The sequence below is a fragment of the Scyliorhinus torazame genome, chromosome 31 (assembly GCF_047496885.1).
Source record: "Scyliorhinus torazame isolate Kashiwa2021f chromosome 31, sScyTor2.1, whole genome shotgun sequence".
Taxonomy (NCBI): domain Eukaryota; kingdom Metazoa; phylum Chordata; class Chondrichthyes; order Carcharhiniformes; family Scyliorhinidae; genus Scyliorhinus; species Scyliorhinus torazame.
The window spans coordinates 15,871,244-15,892,470 of record NC_092737.1 but is presented as its reverse complement, the minus strand read 5'-3'; the positions used below and the strand labels follow the sequence as shown (position 1 = coordinate 15,892,470).

At 53.5% G+C, this 21,227-nt stretch overlaps 2 protein-coding genes across 2 annotated transcripts in view; one reads left to right on the top strand and one right to left on the bottom strand.

Moving 5' to 3' along the window:
* The first annotated feature begins 64 nt into the window (after nucleotides 1-64).
* LOC140404718 (G-protein coupled receptor 83-like) overlaps nucleotides 65-21,227 on the top strand; it is a 110,522-nt gene continuing 89,359 nt past the window's right edge. Inside the window, exon 1 of the mRNA XM_072493398.1 lies at nucleotides 65-301. Within this exon, the coding sequence (XP_072349499.1) occupies nucleotides 113-301 (189 nt within the window). The 5' untranslated portion in view covers nucleotides 65-112. The remainder of the gene's footprint in view (nucleotides 302-21,227) is intronic.
* Nucleotides 2,394-12,463, bottom strand: LOC140404717 (ribonuclease kappa-B-like). Its single transcript, XM_072493396.1, is given in 4 exon segments — nucleotides 2,394-4,072; nucleotides 6,253-6,299; nucleotides 6,301-6,336; nucleotides 12,319-12,463. Coding segments are annotated over 4 exon segments (300 nt in total). The 5' UTR covers nucleotides 12,397-12,463; the 3' UTR covers nucleotides 2,394-3,933.

Below are 21,227 nucleotides of genomic sequence, written 5' to 3'. Positions count from 1 at the left end.
TTTCGATTGGCTGCGACGCGCGTCAATCACCTACCCAAGCAAGGGGGAAGGACAAGATTGGCTGGAAAGTGGCGCTCTTCGCGCTGATTGGCCGTCCGCGACCGTTCGTCAAATGAACATGTTGATCCCGCCTCCCAGCCGCGGGCGCGCGAAGGGCGGCCCCGCAGCGTCTCCTGGCGCCTGGAGGCCGGCAACTGCAGGTCAGGCTTCAGAGTTGAAAATGGCCAACAGGCCTCAGTGTGGTTGGCCAGTCTACCTCGCCGGCACGTCTTTGGGACATCCTACTCGACACCAAGTTGAGGTAACGTTTTTAAGACTACGCAATTTGAAAAGTTGACACGTGGGATGTAGCGTTTTTGACGTTTCATACACGGCTGGCGTGGTCGACGGAGTGGAATGCGGCACCTGTGGTATGTGGGAAGTCACGGTAACCGCCGTCATTCCGGACGGCCGCACGGGCAGGAGGTGTCCCCAGCTACCAACACCCCAGGATTCGGAGCTCGAGCGGCGGCCGCAGGCCCCATGCTCCTCCGTGAGGTCACACGGACAGCATTTTCACAGTAACTTCATTGCAATGTTAATGTAAGCCCACTTGTGACACTAATAAAGATGATTATTATTCAGAGAAGGGGTCACGCCGCAGCTGTCCCCAGGGAAACAGGCGGGTGATGCTGGAGTCACCCGGGGTCCCGCTTGCATTTTTCCATTTACCCGTTTTCCATTTTGCAAGCCGGTGAGGGCGCTGGTTCCTCAAGGGAGTCCAGTCAGAACCAAGCGTCTGGCACCACAAGCGGCAGTGGTCGGGGATTCATTAGTTAGGGGAACAGATAGGCATTCTGTCAGCCACAGGCATGACTCCGGGATGGTGTGTTGCCTCTCTGGGACCAGGGTCAGGGATCTCACTGAGCGACAGCAGGGCATCCTAAAGGGGGAGGGTGATAAGTCAGAGGCCATGGTACACTTTAGTACCAATGATATAGGTTGAATGAAAGATGAGGTCTTGCATTAAGAATTCAGGAAGTTAGACAGCAGATTAAAAAGCAAGACCTCAAAAGGTTGCAATCTCTGGATTACTCCCAGCGCCACAAATATACAACATACAGTGCAGAAGGCCATTCGGCCCATCGAGTCTGCACCGACCCACTTAAGCCCTCACTTCCACCCTATCCCCGTAACCCAATAACCCCACTCAACCTTATTGGTCACTAAGGGCAATTTATCATGGGCAATCCACCTAACCTGCACATCTTTGGACTGTGGGAGGAAACCGGAGCACCCGTCGGAAACCCACGCAGACACGGGGAGAACGTGCAGACTCCGCACAGAGAGTGACCCAGCAGGGAATCGAACCTGGGACCCTGGCGATGTGAATCAGCGGCATTGCGTGTATGACGCGCCGCTGGTCAAACGCATGCGTGTTGAGGGAGGCCACCGCGCATCCGTGTGTTGGCGCCGGTGCCACTGCGCAGGCGCGGATCCCGCGGCGCACAGTTCGCGCCGGGATGGGAGGCTGGAGGGGCGTGAATCGCTCCAGCGCCGTGCTGGCCCCCTGTAGGGGCCGGAATCTGTACTCCCAGCGGCCCGTTCACGCCGTCGTGAAACGCGACGCCATTTCCGACGGCGTGGACACTCTTGCCGCCGAATGGGAGAATCCCGCCCCTAATCTCTCCCGCACTCAGCACCCACACTGTGAAGTGCCCCTCGGGAGCCTTGGTGTTTCCAATAGGACGCCCCTCGTCCTTCCGAACTCCCAATGGATGCACAGGCTCAGTTTGCCCCAAACTTCAGCATCACTTCCCTCGTCCCAACGACCGCGTGAATCTCACCTGAACTTGCAATTGTGTCCTTTCCTGAATAAGGGGGTTGAAAACTCTACTCAGGGAGTCTGGGTGGCACGTTAGCACAGTGGTTAGCACTGTCGCTTCACAGCAGCAGGGTCCCGGATTCGATTCCTGGCTTCGAGTCGCTGTCTGTGCGGAGTCTGCACGTTCGCCCCCCGTCTCCGTGGGTTTCCTCCGGGTGCTCCGGTTTCCTCCCACAAGTCCCGGAAGATGTGCTGTTCGGTGAATTGGACATTCTGAATTCTCCCCCCGTGTACCCGAACAGGCGCCGGAATGTGGCGACTAGGGAATTTTCACAGGAACTTCATTGCAGTTTTAATGTAAGCCTACGTGTGACACTAATAAAGGTTATTATTAGCCGTGGTCTCACCCATAGCCTACGGGTGGCAAAACATTCCCGTTTTATATTCTACCCTCTTCCAATAAACAAACACATTGTGTGCATCTTCCTGATTGGATTATATTGCGGTACCTGAGCTATACAATGTCGCAAGTGATGTTCCGACAGAGTTCAACACAGGTTTGAAAAATGCTGGGGCAAGGGGGACGCAAGAATTTCATCCATTTTATTATGCTTCTCTGGAATTCAAATAAAGGATCATTTACAGTCGTAAAGGGAAAGGTGGTGTTCTCCACCTCATTGACATCAAGACACATACTACTCACTCAATCGATTTACACTTCTAAAATGGACAACACACAACACCGACACAGTTTTCCATACACACGATACTGCCTCATGAGTCAAGGGCCTACGCCAACATTTTTGCGGATCGCTGCGGCTATGGAGAATTGGATTGGAAATTGTCTGAAGTCGAAGAGGAGGATGCCGGGCGGTTGGGAAGAGGGGGGTAAAGAGGGAAAGAGACAGAGAGAGAGAAAAAGAGAGGAGAAGAACACAGGTTGCACGCTGGCGCACACAATACGATAAACTCTTTGACAGAAACAGGATGGGCTCATGGTTGGTGCTGGTACTGGAATACAAGACAAGTTTCAACATCTCTCTTCTTCCCCTTCCCATCCTCCTCCCTCAAAAATTAGATTGGTGAAACAGAGAACGGCCGTTTAACAAAACACCAAACTCAAGCAGCAATCCCTCCCTCTCCCCTTCCTCTGCCACTCCTCCTTCGTGGGGCTAGTTTTGGTCTGCAGTGGGGGAGGGGGTTAGAAATTAACAGGGAATCCCTCCACAGGGGCTGTTTAGCACAGGGCTAAATCGCTGGCTTTGAAAGCAGACCAAGGCAGGCCAGCAGCACAGTTTAATTCCCGTAACAGCCTCCCCGAACAGGCACCGGAATGTGGCGACTAGGGGCTTTTCACAGTAACTTCATTTGAAGCCTACTTGTGACGAGCGATTCTCATTTCATTTCACTCAGGACCGATTGGGGCCTACCAGCATGGGTCCAACTCCCGGGTAGGCCCGTCTCCGTGGCAACCGGCGCAATAAGGTCAAGAGAAGGCCGCAGAGACTTGACGTAAAAGTGTCTGCCTGATGGCTGTGCTTATCCCCAACTTATTGGAGAGAACCCCCACCCAACCCCACCCCCCCCAAAACAATCTAGAAGTGATTGCCTGACACAATAGTCCTGTAGATAGACAGGCCTTTGTGAAGAAGAACTCGTTTTTTTCTTTTAAAAAAGAGAGTTTCAACACAATATCCAAACACTTCAATGTTTTTCATCCCCCCCTCCGCACATAGCGGCCTGCTTCTTGGGCTTCCAGACACCGCTGGTCTGACATGGCCTGCTGGCGGCCATTTTGGGATGAAATGGGACTTGGCGGCAGGGACGGCAGCTACAGAGAGGGGTCAAAACAGGGGTGGGGGGTGAGAAAAAATAACCTCGACGAAAAGCCCCCACCTCGACGAAAAGCCCCCACGTTCCAATTTAATTCCCCAGGAGATCGCAAACAAAACACGTTGTGACATTGCTTTTGAACGCGCCAGGGTCGGCCCCGCTCCCAGCGCATTCATTAAACTTCAAGTACGATTTTCATCGGAAAATAACACGGGTTTCTTTTTCGCAAGTAAAAACGGTAACAGCAGTTGATTCTGGAGGGGAGGCAGGTTAAATACGCAAGACGGGCTGGGTGGCTAGCGCACCAGGTACTCCTTGCGCTTGTTCAGGCGGATCTGACAGAATGAGAAACCACCGAGGACAATGTAGATCCCGGCCGCGATGAAGCAGTTGTAGCTAACTTGCTCGTAGAGTCGGTAGATTCTCTGCGGGGGGCTCTGACTGAAGGTTGGGACAGAAACAAACCGGTTAAGCACAAATAAATAGCAAGCTGCAGTTGTAAAAACGTCCCCCCCCCCCCAGACACTCCTGGATTCTTTTTTCTAGATTCCACTCCGTCGCCGCTCCCTCTCTCCCGCCCTCACCAGAAGACAAGGCACAGGAGGAGGTCACACAGCCTTTCCCATGATCACGATCAGCCATGATCATACTGAATAGCGGTGCAGGCTCGAAGGGCCGAATGGCCTACCCCCGCACCTATCTTTGTGTTTCCCAGTCCGTTCTGCCATCCCACAAGATCATCTCTCCCTCCTCACCACCCACCCCCCCTCCCTCCTTCCTTAGAGCCAGCGCCACACCGGGATGGGAGGGGACCTTTCAACACATCCAGCCCTTTCTGCCCCCGGACCTGATCGCCATGTACCCGTATTTAGGATCGTGCTCTTCCGAAACTCTCCCGTCTGCGGTGGTGAGAGTGGGGACAAGTGCCGTTCGCCCGTCGCCCTCTGACCGACGCCTGGTCAAACCGCACCTCAATTTTGAAAATTCACATGTTTTCCAATCCCTTCATTGCCCCGCCTGCCCCCTCCCCGTCCCTGGAATCTGCTCCAGCCTCCCCTCCCCAACTCCCAGCCATCTGCCTGTCCCTCCAAATGAGTTCCTTCAGTAACATCCCACCCCCGCTCATCACACCCGATTTTGATCGTCCCACTATTGACGGCATTGTCTTCAGAGGCTCTGAAATCCCCACCCCCCGCCCAAAATCGCAATTCTCTCCTTCTTCAAAGCCCTAACTCTCTGACCAAGCTCATCTGTCCCAATATATCTCTTCCATGAAGCAACTGGGACACTGCGTTTGCCTAGCGCCGAAATGTTATTGGCCTCGTCTCGTGACTGATGCCTAACTTCCAGTCCCATCGCAGTCCTGTCAGAGGCTTCTCAAATGTGCACGTCGCTCCCTCCCGTGTTACCTAACCTTTCGTGGGATGCGGGCGTCGCTGGGGCGAGGCCACCATTTGTGGCACTGAGGGGGCAGTAATAGCCAAACCATATTGCCGTGTAGGGGCCTGGATTCACCGAGAAGGCCAGGCCGGGGTAAGGACGGCAGAGAGGGTGGGGGTTAGTGAAGCAGGTGGACTTTTACAGGGTGGTGCAGTGAATCCCACAGCGGCAGACTGCAGCATTTGAATTTGAAATGAAATGAAAATCGCTCGTCACAAGTAGGCTTCAAATGAAGTGACTGTGAAAAGCCCCTAGTCGCCACATTCCGGCGCCTGTTCGGGGAGGCTGTTATGGGAATTTCAGGGCGGCGTAGTGGTTAGCACTACGGCATCACGAGGTCGAGGACCCTGGTTCGATCCCGGCCCCGGGTCACTGTCCGTGTGGAGTGTCCACATTCTCTCCGTGGAGTTTGCACATTCTCCCCGTGTCTGCGTGGGTCTCACCCCCACAACCCAAAGATGTGCTGGTGAGGTGGATTGGCCACGCTAAATTGCCCCTTAATTGGGGGGGGGGGAAAAAAAAAACCTGGGTACTCTAAATTTATTAGAAACATTTTTGAAAAATTAAATCTCATCATCTGTCTGAGGAGATTCAAACCCGTGTCCGACCCCACCCCCCTCCCCCGAGCATTCGCGTGCAGCCTCTGCATTGGCAGCCCAGTGACACTAGCCACCATCCCTCTCTTCGCACGTCTGTTAAGGTGGCACAGTGGGTTAGCACCGCTGCCTCACAGCGCCTGGGGACCGGGGTATCGATTCCCCGCTGGGTCACTGTCTGTGCGGAGTCTGCACGTCCCCCCCCCCCCCCCCCCGTGTCTGCGTGGGGTTTTCCTCCGGTTTCCTCCCACAGTCCAAAGATGCGCAGGTTGGGGTGGATTGGCCATGCTAAATTGCCCCTTTAAAGTTTAGATGGGGTTACAGGGATAGGGCAGGGTGGGCCTTGGTTAAGGTGCTCTTTCAGAGGGCCGGCCGCAGACTCAAATGGGCCGAATGGCCTCCCTGCACTATCGGGATTTAATACCATGTTTGCAATTTATAAAGAGTCCCTGCAACAAATGTCGGACCCCGAACGTGCGGAAAGGTGCCTATTAGTTGTAACCTGAACCCTCTCTTCCAATTAACCCCCCCCCCCCCCCCCCCCCCTCAGTGCCTCCCCTCACCACCTCCACCGCGAACTTACTCTTCAAGTCGGCCTCGGTGAACGGTACATCTTCTATCAGGACGGGCCGAGTGGATATTGAAGAAGATTCCCAGGAGGACCTGGAGCATGGGTGCAGACGAGACGCGTTAACCCGGTCACCCAGGACAACGCTGCAAACAGCCCCCCTCCACCCACCACAGACAGCGCCATCTTGACCCACCCCCCCCCCCCAACCCACCACAGACAGCGCCATCTTGACCCCCCCCCCCCCCCACCACAGACAGCGCCATACTTGACCCCTCCCCCCCCCCAAGCCACCACATAACGACACAGCAATCGGCCATTACAAATGTCCCTTTCCTGATATCTGATCGGGGCCCCTGCGGCCCAGGAGGAGGACATTCGGCCCACCCAGTTCATGCTGGCCCCTCTGGTGGAGCCGTCCAGTCAGTCCCACTCGCCTGCCCCTCCGCTTTACCCCCCCCCCCCCCCCCCAAGGAGTCGATTTCCCTCAAACGCCCATCCGAACCCCTTTCGACATCGTCCACACTCATCCGTTCCTCCCACTCCCCTCGCGGGAGAGTGGTTCCGGGACATGGCGATCGCTCAAGTTGGCGCCTAGTTTAGAGGGACGAGAGTTGTGACCTTAGTGACCCCGAGGGGATTTGGTAGGGTCGGAGGTCAGTTCCACTTGCAAGGGGGGGTGGGGGGGGGGGGGGGGGGGGGGAGGAGACTGGAACGAGGGCAGGGGCACAGCTTAAAGAGGGTTCGGAACGGTGCTTGCGTTAGGAGCCTTGGCGGGTGCCTGACATTGCATCTTGTCGATGGGGGACACAGCTGATGGCCAGGCTGTTGCTTGACTAGTCTTTGTGAGGCAATTTCCGCCCCCCCCGGTCCCAAATATTGGGGCAAGCCCCTCGATGTCAGTCTGGAGGATGTGGGGCTGGGTTTGGCCTTGCCGTTGCCTGGTGGTCTGTCCCGGTTTAATTCCTTTCAGCGGTTTGACACAACCGAGTGGATCTTGCTCGGCCCATTTCAGAGGGGGGGCCCTTTAAGAGTCAACCGCATCGCTGTGGGGGGGGGGGGGGGGTCTGGAGTCACGTGTAGGCCAGACCGGGGTAAGGAAGGCAGATTTCCTTCCCTAAAGGGGACATCAGTGACCGGATGTTTTTAAAAAAAAAAAACACATGAATGGTTCGATTTTTAAAATTCCACGTTTCACCATCTGCCGTGGTGGGGTTCGGGGGGGGGGGGGGGTGGGGGGGGGGGAGGGGGAGGGGGAGGGGGGGAGGGGAGAGGGCGGGGGAGGGAGGGGCCGAGGGGGGGAGGGGGGGAGGGGTGGGGGGGGGGAGGAGTGGAGTTAGATGAGCGATAATACCACCAACGCCACCACTGCCATCCCAGTCAGGCTCTCAAAAAGCAAGACGCCCAGCATCGCGCAGAGAGCGGCCTCCTGCCTCGGGAGACGGGTCCTTTCCCCCCCCCCAACAGGCAGCCGCCAGGAGATGGTGGCCGCTGCCCAGGCGGCCCCAGCGGCCGGCGCAGGGAGCACGAGGAACAGAAACTAACTCTGCGAAGCGAATCGCTCTGGAGGGACAGTGGGGGAAGTGAGGGGGAGAAATCTTGCGCAAAGAACGTCAATATTGAAAAATCAGACGCCAAGGCCAAGGACTCTTCCCAAAGACAATCGGGGACAGGCAATGACAACCTGGTCAAAGAGGGAGGCTCCATGTGTGGCCCGGTGCCAAATTGCGCTCGCCAATGTTCCTGTCAAAGTCCCTCCCGAGGTATTTTACTCTGTTAAAGGTTCTACATAAACATACATTGTTGTTGTTCTACACAGGGACTGCCAGCTGAACTCAGCACCTCATTGGAGGTTCGCCGCCGTCCAGTTGGCCAGTTCGTTTCCAGACCGGCTCCCCCTGGAACGGGGCCTGTGCCGGTCAGTTCTGGTACACGCCGGTCGAGAGCACGCAGGCGGCACAGGGACTGATCAGTCAGCCCTGCTCCACATCCCGACAATCCAACCCCCTCCCTCCTCATCCTCAAACGTGGCCGAGCGCCGAGCAAGAACAGGATTGAACTCAAACGGTGACGCCCCCCCACAGTCAAACAGCTTTGCCAATACAGGGAGTTGGGGGTGGCGTGGCGGGGCGGGGGGAGAGACAGCAGAGGGTAGGATTGGGATAGGTGAAAGAAAAAATGCCACATGTATTTATCACCCTTCACGAGCTGCTCTAAGTCAAAGCCTTTTATCAATGACGTGCATTAGTGTCGTGATAAGTCAAACTAACACTGAAGAGACACCAGTTACTTGTGAGCGCACACACACACACACACACACACACACAGATCACGCACGAAAATACGAATTAAGAGCAGGGGTCCACTCGGCCCCTCGAGCCCTGCTCCCCCATTCAACACGATCGTGGCCGATCCGATTCGGACATCAACCCCCACATTCCTGCCGACCCCACCCCCCGATGACCTTTCCCCCCCCTTGTTAATCGAGAATCTATCCAGCTCGGCCTTAAAAATATCTCCGTCTTAAAGGGGGCCACCCCCTTATTTTTAAACGGTGACCCCCCCCTCCCCCGGTTCTAGATGCTCCCACAAGAGGAAACATCCTCTCCACATCCCCCCACTGTCGACACCCCCCTCAGGATCTTAAAGGTTTCGATCGAGTCGCCTCGCACTCTTCCAACTCCAGTGGATATGAATCTAACCTCTCCAACCTTTTCCCACACAAAACTCTGCGCAGGCAGCCTGCGTGCATACGCGCACACACCCCCCCTCTCTCCCACACACACACACCCCCCTCACACACACCCCCTCACACCCCCCCCCCCACACACACACCCCCCCCACCCCACACACACGCACACCCCCCCCCACCCCACACACACGCACACACCCCCCCCGCACACACGCACACCACCCCCTCGCACACACGCACCCACCCCCCTCGCACACACGCACCCACCCCCCTCGCACACACGCACCCACCCCCCTCGCACACACGCACCCACCCCCCTCGCACACACGCACCCACCCCCCTCGCACACACGCACCCACCCCCCTCGCACACACGCACCCACCCCCCTCGCACACACGCACCCACCCCCCTCGCACACACACGCACCCACCCCCCTCGCACACACGCACCCACCCCCCTCGCACACACGCACCCACCCCCCTCGCACACACGCACCCACCCCCCTCGCACACACGCACCCACCCCCCTCGCACACACGCACCCACCCCCCTCGCACACACGCACCCACCCCCCTCGCACACACGCACCCACCCCCCTCGCACACACGCACCCACCCCCCTCGCACACACGCACCCACCCCCCTCGCACACACGCACCCACCCCCCTCGCACACACGCACCCACCCCCTCCCACGCCCCTCTCGCACACACGCACCCACCCCCCTCGCACACACGCACCCACCCCCCCTCGCACACACGCACCCACCCCCCTCGCACACACGCACCCACCCCCCTCGCACACACGCACCCACCCCCCTCGCACACACGCACCCACCCCCCTCGCACACACGCACCCACCCCCCTCGCACACACGCACCCACCCCCCTCGCACACACGCACCCACCCCCCTCGCACACACGCACCCACCCCCCTCGCACACACGCACCCACCCCCCTCGCACACACGCACCCACCCCCCTCGCACACACGCACCCACCCCCCTCGCACACACGCACCCACCCCCCTCGCACACACGCACCCACCCCCCTCGCACACACGCACCCACCCCCCTCGCACACACGCACCCACCCCCCTCGCACACACGCACCCACCCCCCTCGCACACACGCACCCACCCCCCTCGCACACACGCACCCACCCCCCTCGCACACACGCACCCACCCCCCTCGCACACACGCACCCACCCCCCTCGCACACACGCACCCACCCCCCTCGCACACACGCACCCACCCCCCTCGCACACACGCACCCACCCCCCTCGCACACACGCACCCACCCCCCTCGCACACACGCACCCACCCCCCTCGCACACACGCACCCACCCCCCTCGCACACACGCACCCACCCCCCTCGCACACACGCACCCACCCCCCTCGCACACACGCACCCACCCCCCTCGCACACACGCACCCACCCCCCTCGCACACACGCACCCACCCCCCTCGCACACACGCACCCACCCCCCTCGCACACACGCACCCACCCCCCTCGCACACACGCACCCACCCCCCTCGCACACACGCACCCACCCCCCTCGCACACACGCACCCACCCCCCTCGCACACACGCACCCACCCCCCTCGCACACACGCACCCACCCCCCTCGCACACACGCACCCACCCCCCTCGCACACACGCACCCACCCCCCTCGCACACACGCACCCACCCCCCTCGCACACACGCACGCACCCCCCTCGCACACACGCACGCACCCCCCTCGCACACACGCACGCACCCCCCTCGCACACACGCACGCACCCCCCTCGCACACACGCACGCACCCCCCTCGCACACACGCACGCACCCCCCTCGCACACACGCACGCACCCCCCTCGCACACACGCACGCACCCCCCTCGCACACACGCACGCACCCCCCTCGCACACACGCACGCACCCCCCTCGCACACACGCACGCACCCCCCTCGCACACACGCACGCACCACACCCCCTCGCACACACACGCACACACCCCCCTCGCACACACGCACACACCCCCCTCGCACACACGCACACACCCCCCTCGCACACACGCACACCCCCCGCACACACGCACACACCCCCCTCGCACACACGCACACACCCCCCTCGCACACACCCCCCTCACACACACACCCCCCCCTCACACACACGCACACCCCCCCCTCACACACACGCACACCCCCCCCTCACACACACGCACACCCCCCCCTCACACACACGCACACCCCCCCCTCACACACACGCACACCCCCCCCTCACACACACGCACACCCCCCCCTCACACACACGCACACCCCCCCCCTCACACACACGCACACCCCCCCCTCACACACACGCACACCCCCCCCTCACACACACGCACACCCCCCCCTCACACACACGCACACCCCCCCCTCACACACACGCACACCCCCCCCTCACACACACGCACACCCCCCCCTCACACACACGCACACCCCCCCCTCACACACACGCACACCCCCCCCTCACACACACGCACACCCCCCCCTCACACACACGCACACCCCCCCCTCACACACACGCACACCCCCCTCTCACACACACCCCCCCCCTCTCACACACACACCCCCCCCTCTCACACACACACCCCCCCCTCTCACACACACACCCCCCCCTCTCACACACACACCCCCCCCTCTCACACACACACCCCCCCCTCTCACACACACACCCCCCCCTCTCACACACACACCCCCCCCTCTCACACACACACCCCCCCCTCTCACACACACACACCCCCCTCTCACACACACACACCCCCCTCTCACACACACACACCCCCCTCTCACACACACACACCCCCCTCTCACACACACACCCCCCTCTCACACACACACACCCCCCTCTCACACACACACACCCCCCTCTCACACACACACACCCCCCTCTCACACACACACACCCCCCTCTCACACACACACACCCCCCTCTCACACACACACACCCCCCTCTCACACACACACACACCCCTCTCACACACACACACCCCTCTCACACACACACACCCCTCTCTCACACACACACCCCTCTCACACACACACCCCTCTCACACACACACCCCTCTCACACACACACCCCTCTCACACACACACCCCTCTCACACACACACACAGGTCTCTCACACACACACAGGTCTCTCACTCACACACACAGACAGATGATTTGAGATCTATTTGCCCTGCAGTGTTTTTCAGTGAGGCTATCGCTGTGAGAGAGAGAGAGAGAGACAGACAGACAGAGGGAGGGAGGGAGGGAGGGAGGGAGAGGGGGGGACTTGGGGCCCTGGAGGCAGAGGCAGGCAGGGCCTGGGTGGCAGTCAGCCTGCCCAGTTTGGGGGCTGGGTGGGGGTCTGGAATGGACTCACCAGCATGATGACTCCCCAGATACTGAGGACAATGCCACAGGCTGCCAGCTTGGGTCCACAGCAGAGTAGAGAAGCCATTGATACCTGGCAGCTCCTTCCTTCCTGAAATGTCACAAACTCCAGCTGATTGTGAAATGTATCAAGATCAGGGCCCATCCACTCAGAAATGGGGGGTGGAGGAAGACAACTGAGAAGGACAAAAAACATTCCAAAAAAAGACAGACAAAACGCAGCCCCTGCAAATCTAAGTCAATGAAACTATTTTAATAGCAATTCACCAAATTCAAGACAGGGCCTCTTCATTCCCTCAATCAATGTTCAATTGAGTCTTGCCTCCCCCCCTCCTCTCAATCTGAAGTGGTACAGTCTCAGCAGCCAGCTCCATCACATGATCCTTGAGGCTGTGTCATGTGACATTTAAAGGGGGTTAATTTGGGAAGGTTTGGCAAGAAAATGGGATTTGACCCCCTCCCTTCACCAACCCCATCGCCTTCGGTATTTATCGCCCCTCTCGTGTGTTTTGTTTTTTATTTTCAACATTTAATGATTATCGTCCACAGACCATAATTCCGCTGCTCCTCCGAGCACCATTTTAATGTGTTTCATTGGATTCGGACAATATCACCCGCCTTCACCTCTCCGCCGCCTTTCGATTAACATTTTGCAGCATGGAATTGCTGTGCGTTTTTCCCAGGCTGTCCCTTGTCTCCCTCCGTGCGAAGGTGATCTCAGGAACGACCTCCGGCCTAATAGTCATTTAGCGCCAACACAAAGCCCCGACTTGGCATCGTGTTGCCCGCCGGTGGGAATCGGTAACCCGACCATCCAGACTTAAAACACGTTGCCAGAGACGGCGGGAGTACAAACAAAAAATATCATGGGGAGGACACAGTGTCGCCCCCCACCCCGCTCCCGCCACCTGCATCGGTTTTGGCACGCCCCCCTCTCCCGGGGAGAAATAGCTCATGGGCGGCACGGTGGCACAGTGGGTTAGCACCGCTGCTTCACAACGCCAGGGACCCCGGGTTCGCTTCCGGCCTCGGGTGATTGTCTGCGCGGAGTCTGCACGTTCTCACCCCGTGTCTGCCTGGCTTTCCTCCGGGTGCTCCAATTTCCCCCCCCCCCCCCCACAGTCCAAAGATGAACAGGTTAGGTCGGCTTACGGGGATAGGGAGTGGGCCGAAGACCTGTGCTCTTTCAGAGGGTCAGTGCAGACTCAAAGGGCTGAATGGCCTCCTTCTGCACTGTCGGGATTCTCTATTCTATGGGTTACACCAGGGAACGGACACCATTCGGCCCCCAGGTATCTGTGGATAGCACGCTGCACAGTTTAACTCACTTAGCCCCAATCCCCCTGTCGCCGTGCAATATCTTTTCTACAGACATTTAATTCCTGTTTGGAAGATGTGACTGAACCCATGTCCCCCACACTCCCGATGTGGTAGTCACCACTAGTGATATTGCATGTATTACGGCACTGCCCGTATATTACAGGTACGACGGTAAATCCCTGCCTGCTGGCTCCGCCCAGCAGGGGGAGTATAAAAGTGTGTGCTCTCCTGCGCTGCTTCCATTCTGGTTCCACCTGCAGGAGGCACAACATCTTGAGCAATAAATTGATGTACCGTCAATTACCACGAGACGAGAATGGTGAAACAATCGAGGCTTTATTGCACAAGATGTTGTGCCTCCCATAGAGCACACGTGGTGAAGGCCTCCCGCCCCTTGAGCGCCTCAGCGTGGACTTCAAAGGGCCCCTCCCCTCCACCGACCGCAACGTGTACTTCCTCAACGTAATGAACAAGTACTCCCGGTTCCCTTTCGTCATCCCGTGCCCCGACATGACTTCTGCCACGGTAATCAAAGTCCTGCACAGCATCTTCACTCTGTTCGGTTTCCCCACCTACATCCACAGTGATCGGGGATCCTCTTTCATGAGCGATGAGCTGCGTCAGTTCCTGCTCAGCAAGGGCATCGCCTTGAGCAGGACGATCAGCTACAACCCCCGGGGAACCGGGCCGGTGGAGAGAGAGAACAGGATGGTCTGGAAGGCCGTTCTGCTGGCCCTGTGGTCTAGAAATCTCCCGGTCTCCTGCTGGCAGGAGGTCTTCCCCGACACGCTCCACTCCATCCGGTCGCTCCTCTGCACCGCCACTATGAGACCCCTCACAAACGTATGTTTGCCTTCCCCAGGAAGTCCATCTCCGGGGTCTCGCTCCCAACATGGCTGACAGTTCCTGGACCCGTCCTCCTCCGGAAGCACGTGCGGAGCCATAAATCGGACCCCTTGTTCGAGAAAGTCCACTTCCTACATGCAAACCCGCAGTACGCCTACGTGGCACACCCCGACGGGCGCCAAGACACAGTCTCCCTCCGGGTCCTGGCACCCCCTGGGTCCCCACCCACGGCCCCCGACCTGACACCACACCCCCCACCCCCCCGGTTGCCTCATTCACCCCTGCGCCACTCACCCTCCCTCCAGTGAACCTCACCACAGCCCCCACCCCAGCGGGAGCTGTCCTCCCACTGGATCCACTACGGGGTGACGAGGACAACACGCTCCCGGAGTCGCAGGTGACGACGTCGGCGCCCACATCACCACCAGGACTGAGGCAATCGCGGCAGAGGGTCAAAGCCCCCGACAGACTTAATTTGTAATGTTTTCGTCACCCCCGCCGGACTTTCTTTCAACAGGGGGTGAATGTGGTAGTCACCACTAGTGATATTGTATGTATTATGGCACTGCCCATATATTACAGGTACGACAGGCGGAGGGAGTATAAAAGTGTATGCTCTCCTGCGCTGCAGCCATTCTGGTTCCAGCTACAGGAGGCACAACATTGTGTCCAATAAAGCCTCAATTGTTCCACCATTCTCATCTCGTGGTAATTGACGGTACATGGCCTCCTTCTGCACTGTAAATTCTATGATTCTATGATCACTCGGCTGGTCAATATTTTGGCTGCTGCATTTAAAAAGTACAATTCTGAATCGCCTTGCCTTTGCTTCTTTTGCCAACCACCTCAAATCAGTATCCTCTGGTCCCCAACGCTTCCGCCAATGGATCTATCCCCTTTCCAATCCCTCTATCAAATCTCCTCTCAACCTTCAATCTTGCTGAGAGATGGAATGGGATCGAATGGCCTACTCTTGCTGCCATGTCCCACATTCCCTCATCCCCAGAACCATTCTTATCCATCTTCTCTGCACCTTCGCTTGTGTCTTGAGCTCCTTCCTAGGATGAGGTGCCTGGGGCCTGATACAATACTCAGCCTCGAATATACCCACTGACCCAGTCGCCACTACTCACTGGGGGATAGAATTCCAACGCTTAATGAGCCCCTGATAGAAGGAATTCCTCCTCATCGCCACCTTAAATGGGAGGCTCCTTATTCCAAAACTGTGCATCAAACCCCCCCCACCCCCACACCCCCACCCACCCAGCCCCCCAAATTTCGAGATGGGTTTCGCCAATTATGTGAAGATCGAACACTAAATCGACTCTGGCCTCTGGCACACACTCTGATCGTCACTGGTTCTAGTGGCCTTGCCAGCCGGTCAGTGAGTGGTCAAGAGAAGCATGTCCAGTCCTCCTTGTCTCTGGTGAGGGGAGTACTTGCCCATTTCTTTCTCACTCAAGGAGCCGATGAACAAAATTTGGAAAGATACAGACATTCAAGTAAAAGCTGAGTGAGGTAGTGAAACCACTTGAGGAGCAACGCGATCACTTCACCTCCCTCCATGTTATCATCCCCCCTCTCTCTAGCTTTATCATCTCTCTCTCTCTATCATCTCTCTCTCTTTATCATCTCTCTCTCTTTATCATCTCTCTCTCTATCGTCTATCTCTCTTTATCATCTCTCTATCTCTTTATCATATCTCTCTCTTTATCATCTCTCTCTCTTTATCATCTCTCTCTTTATCACCTCTCTCTCTCCCTCTCTTTATCATCTCTATTTCTCTATCATCTCTCTCTCTTTATCATCTCTCCCTTTATCATCTCTATTTCTCTATCATCTCCCTCTCAGTATCTCTCTCTTTACCATCTCTCTCTCTCTCTGTCTCTTTATCATATCTCTCTCTTCATCATATCTCTCTGTTTACCATCGCTCTCTTTATCATCTCTCTCTCTCTATCTCTTTATCAAATCACTCCCTTTATAATCTCTCTCTATCATCTCTCTCTCTTTATCATCTCTCTCTCTTTATCATCGCTCTCGCTCTTTATCAACTCTCTCTTTTTATCATCGCTCTCTCTCTTTGTCAACTTCCCTCTCTCTCTTTATCATCACTCTCTCTCTTTATCATCTCTCTCCCTTTCATCTCCCTCTTTATCACCTCTCTCTCTTTATCATCTCTCTCCCTTTATCATCTCTCTCTCTGTATCATCTCTCTCTCTTTATCTTCTCCCTCTCTCTCTTTATCATCTCTTTATCACCTCTCGCTCTATCATCTCTCTCTGCATCATCTCGCTCTCTTTATCATCTCGCTCTCTTTATCATCGCTCGCTGTTCATCATCTCTCTTTATCATCTCTCTCTTTATCGTCTCACTCTCTCATTATCATCCCTCTCTCATTATCTCTCTCTCTCTATCTTTTTATCATATCTCTCTCTTTATCATCACTGTCTCTCTTTATCATCTCTCTCTTTATCATCTCTCTCTCGTTATCACCTCTCTTTCTCTCATCATGTCTCTCTCGCTTTATTATCTCCCCCTCTCTCTTTGTCATCACTCTGTCTCTTAATCATCTCTCACTGTTTATCATCTCTCTCCCTATATCTCTCTCTTGTTATCATATCTGTCTCTTTATCATCGCGCTCTCTCTTTATCATCGCTCTTTCTCTTTATCACCTCTCTCTCTTTATCATCTCTCTCTCTATCATCTCTCTCTCTTTATCATCTCTCTCTCTCTTTATCACATCTCTCTCCCTATCATCTCTCTCTTTATCATCTCTCTCTCTTTATCATCTCTCTCTCTTTATCATCTCTCTCTCTTTATCATCTCTCTCTCTTTATCATATCTCTCTTTATCATCTCTCTCTTTATCATCTCTCTCTTTATCATCTCCCTCTCTCTTTATCATCGCGCTCTCTCTTTATCCCCTCTCTATCATGTCTCTCTCTTTATCATCTCTTTCTTTATCATCTCTCTCTCTTTATTGTCTCTCTCTTTATCGTCTCTCTCTTTATCATCTCCCTCTCTCTTTATCATCTCTCTCTCTTTCTCTTTATCTTCTCTATCTTTACCATCGCTCTCCTTATCATCTCTCTCTCTCTTTATCATCTCTATTTCTCTATCATCTCTCTCTCTTTATCATCTCTCCCTTTATCATCTCTATTTCTCTATCATCTCCCTCTCAGTATCTCTCTCTCTCTTTACCATCTCTCTCTCTCTCTGTCTCTTTATCATATCTCTCTCTTCATCATATCTCTCTGTTTACCATCACTCTCTTTACCATCTCTCTCTCTACCTCTTTATCATATCTCTCTCTTCATCATATCTCTCTGTTTACCATCGCTCTCTTTATCATCTCTCTCTCTCTATCTCTTTATCAAATCACTCCCTTTATCATCTCTCTCTCTTTATCATCGCTCTCGCTCTTTATCAACTCTCTCTTTTTATCATCACTCTCTCTCTTTGTCAACTTCCCTCTCTCTCTTTATCATCACTCTCTCTCTTTATCATCTCTCTCCCTTTCATCTCCCTCTTTATCACCTCTCTTTATCATCTCTCTCCCTTTATCATCTCTCTCTCTGTATCATCTCTCTCTCTTTATCTTCTCCCTCTCTCTCTTTATCATCTCTTTATCACCTCTCGCTCTATCATCTCTCTCTGTATCATCTCGCTCTCTTTATCATCTCGCTCTCTTTATCATCGCTCGCTGTTCATCATCTCTCTTTATCATCTCTCTCTTTATCGTCTCACTCTCTCATTCTCATCCCTCTCTCATTATCTCTCTCTCTCTATCTTTTTATCATATCTCTCTCTTTATCATCACTGTCTCTCTTTATCATCTCTCTCTTTATCATCTCTCTCTCGTTATCACCTCTCTTTCTCTCATCATGTCTCTCTCGCTTTATTATCTCCCCCTCTCTCTTTGTCATCACTCTGTCTCTTTATCATCTCTCTCTGTTTATCATCTCTCTCCCTATATCTCTCTCTCGTTATCATATCTGTCTCTTTATCACCGCGCTCTCTCTTTATCATCGCTCTTTCTCTTTATCACCTCTCTCTCTTTATCATCTCTCTCTCTATCATCTCTCTCTCTTTATCATCTCTCTCTCTCTTTATCACATCTCTCTCCCTATCATCTCTCTCTTTATCATCTCTCTCTCTTCATCATCTCTCTCTCTTTATCATCTCTCTCTCTTTATCATATCTCTCTTTATCATCTCTCTCTTTATCATCTCTCTCTTTATCATCTCCCTCTCTCTTTATCATCGCGCTCTCTCTTTATCCCCTCTCTATCATGTCTCTCTCTTTATCATCTCTTTCTTTATCATCTCTCTCTCTTTATTGTCTCTCTCTTTATCATCTCTCTCTCTTTATCGTCTCTCTCTTTATCATCTCCCTCTCTCTTTATCATCTCTCTCTCTTTCTCTTTATCTTCTCTATCTTTACCATCGCTCTCCTTATCATCTCTCTCTCTCTTTATCATCTCTATTTCTCTATCATCTCTCTCTCTTTATCATCTCTCCCTTTATCATCTCTATTTCTCTATCATCTCCCTCTCAGTATCTCTCTCTCTTTACCATCTCTCTCTCTCTGTCTCTTTATCATATCTCTCTCTTCATCATATCTCTCTGTTTACCATCGCTCTCTTTATCATCTCTCTCTCTCTATCTCTTTATCAAATCACTCCCTTTATAATCTCTCTCTATCATCTCTCTCTCTTTATCATCTCTCTCTCTTTATCATCGCTCTCGCTCTTTATCAACTCTCTCTCTTTATCATCGCTCTCGGTCTTTATCATCGCTCTCTCTTTTTATCATCGCTCTCTCTCTTTATCATCGCTCTCTCTCTTTATCATCGCTCGCTGTTCATCATCTCTCTCTCTTTATCATCTCTCTCTTTATCATCGCTCTCGCTCTATATCGCTCTCGCTCTTTATCATCGCTCTCTCTTTTTATCATCGCTCTCTCTCTTTATCATCGCTCTCTCTCTTTATCATCGCTCGCTGTTCATCATCTCTCTCTCTTTATCATCTCTCTCTTTATCATCGCTCTCGCTCTTTATCATCTCTATTTCACTATTATCTCTCTCTCTTTATCATCTCTCTCTCTCTTAATCATTCTATTTATCTATCATCTCTCTCTCTTTATCATCTTCCTCTCTCTTTATCATTTCTCTCTCTTTCTCTTCATCTTCTCTATCTTCATCATCTCTCTCCCTATCATCTCTCTCTCTATATCATCTCTCTCCCTATATCTCTCTCTCTCTTTATCATATCTGTCTCTTTATCATCTCCCTCTCTCTTTATCATCGCTCTCTCTCTTTATCCCCTCTCTCTTCATCATGTCTCTCTCTTTATCATCTCTTTCTTTATCGTCTCTCTTTCTTTATCGTCTCTCTCTCTTTATCGTCTCTCTCTCTCTTTATCATCTCCCTCTCTCTTTATCATCTCTCTCTCTTTCACTTTATCTTCCTATCTTTATCATCTCTCTCCCTCTCATCTCTCTCTCTCTTTATCACCTCTATTTCTCTATCATCGCTCTCTCTCTTTATCATCTCTCTCACTTAATCACTCTATTTATCTATCTCTCTCTCGCTTTATCATCTTCCTCTCTCTTTATCATCTCTCTCTCTTTCTCTTCAACTTCTCTATCTTTATCATCTCTCTCCCTATCATCACTCTCTTTATCATCTCTATTTCTCTATCATCGCTTTCTCTCTTTATCATCTCTCTCCCTCTTTATCATCCCTATTTCTCGATCATCTCTCTCTTTTCATCATCTCTCTCTCTCTAGATCATCTCTCTCTCTTTATCATCTTTGTCTCTCTGTCTTCATCTCCCTGCTCTTCATCATCTCGCTCTCTCTCTTTATCATCTTTCTCTCTCTTTATCATCTCTCTCTCTCTTTGTCATCTCTCTCTGTCTTTATCATCTCTCTATCTTTATCATCTCTCTCTCTCGTTATCATCTCTCTCTCTTTATCATCTCTCTCTTTTTATCATCTCTCTCTTTATCACCTCTCTCTCTCTCTTTATCATCTTTCTCTCTCTGTCTTCCTCTCCCTCTTTTCTCATCCCTCTCTCTTTATCATCTCTCTCTCTCTTTATCATCTCTCTCTGTATCATTTCTCTCTCTCTTTCTCATCTCTCTCTCTCTTTATCATCTCTCTCTCTATCATTTCTCTCTCTCTCTTTATCATCTCTCTCTCTATCATCTCTCTCTCTTTATCATCTCTCTCTCTCTTTATCATCTCTCTCTGTATCATTTCTCTCTCTCTTTCTCGTCTCTCTCTCTCTTTATCATCTCTCTCTCCCTTTATCATTTCTCTCTCTCTCTTTATCATCTCTCTCTCTATCATCTCTCTCTCTTTATCATCTCTCTCTCTCTTTATCATCTCTCTTTATCATCTCTCTCTTTATCATCTCTCTCTCTTTATCATCTCTCTATCTTTATCATCTCTCTCTATCTTTATCATCTCTCTGTATCTTTACCGTATCTCTCCCATTTTGATTTCATGTTATTTTCCCAATCCTCCCTCACTATTTATCTCTCCTTCCACCTCACTGTTAATCCTGGTCTCTCGGCATCTTTCTGTCTCTGCCCCGCTCATCAGTGATCTCTGCCAAGCCCCTGAACAATTGTAGCAAGGTGTCTGTCACTCTTGTGCTGTGTCAGTGAAGACCGACATGCCCAGACGCGCCGGCCTGCTGTGCCGGTGACCTGCTGTGCGAAGTG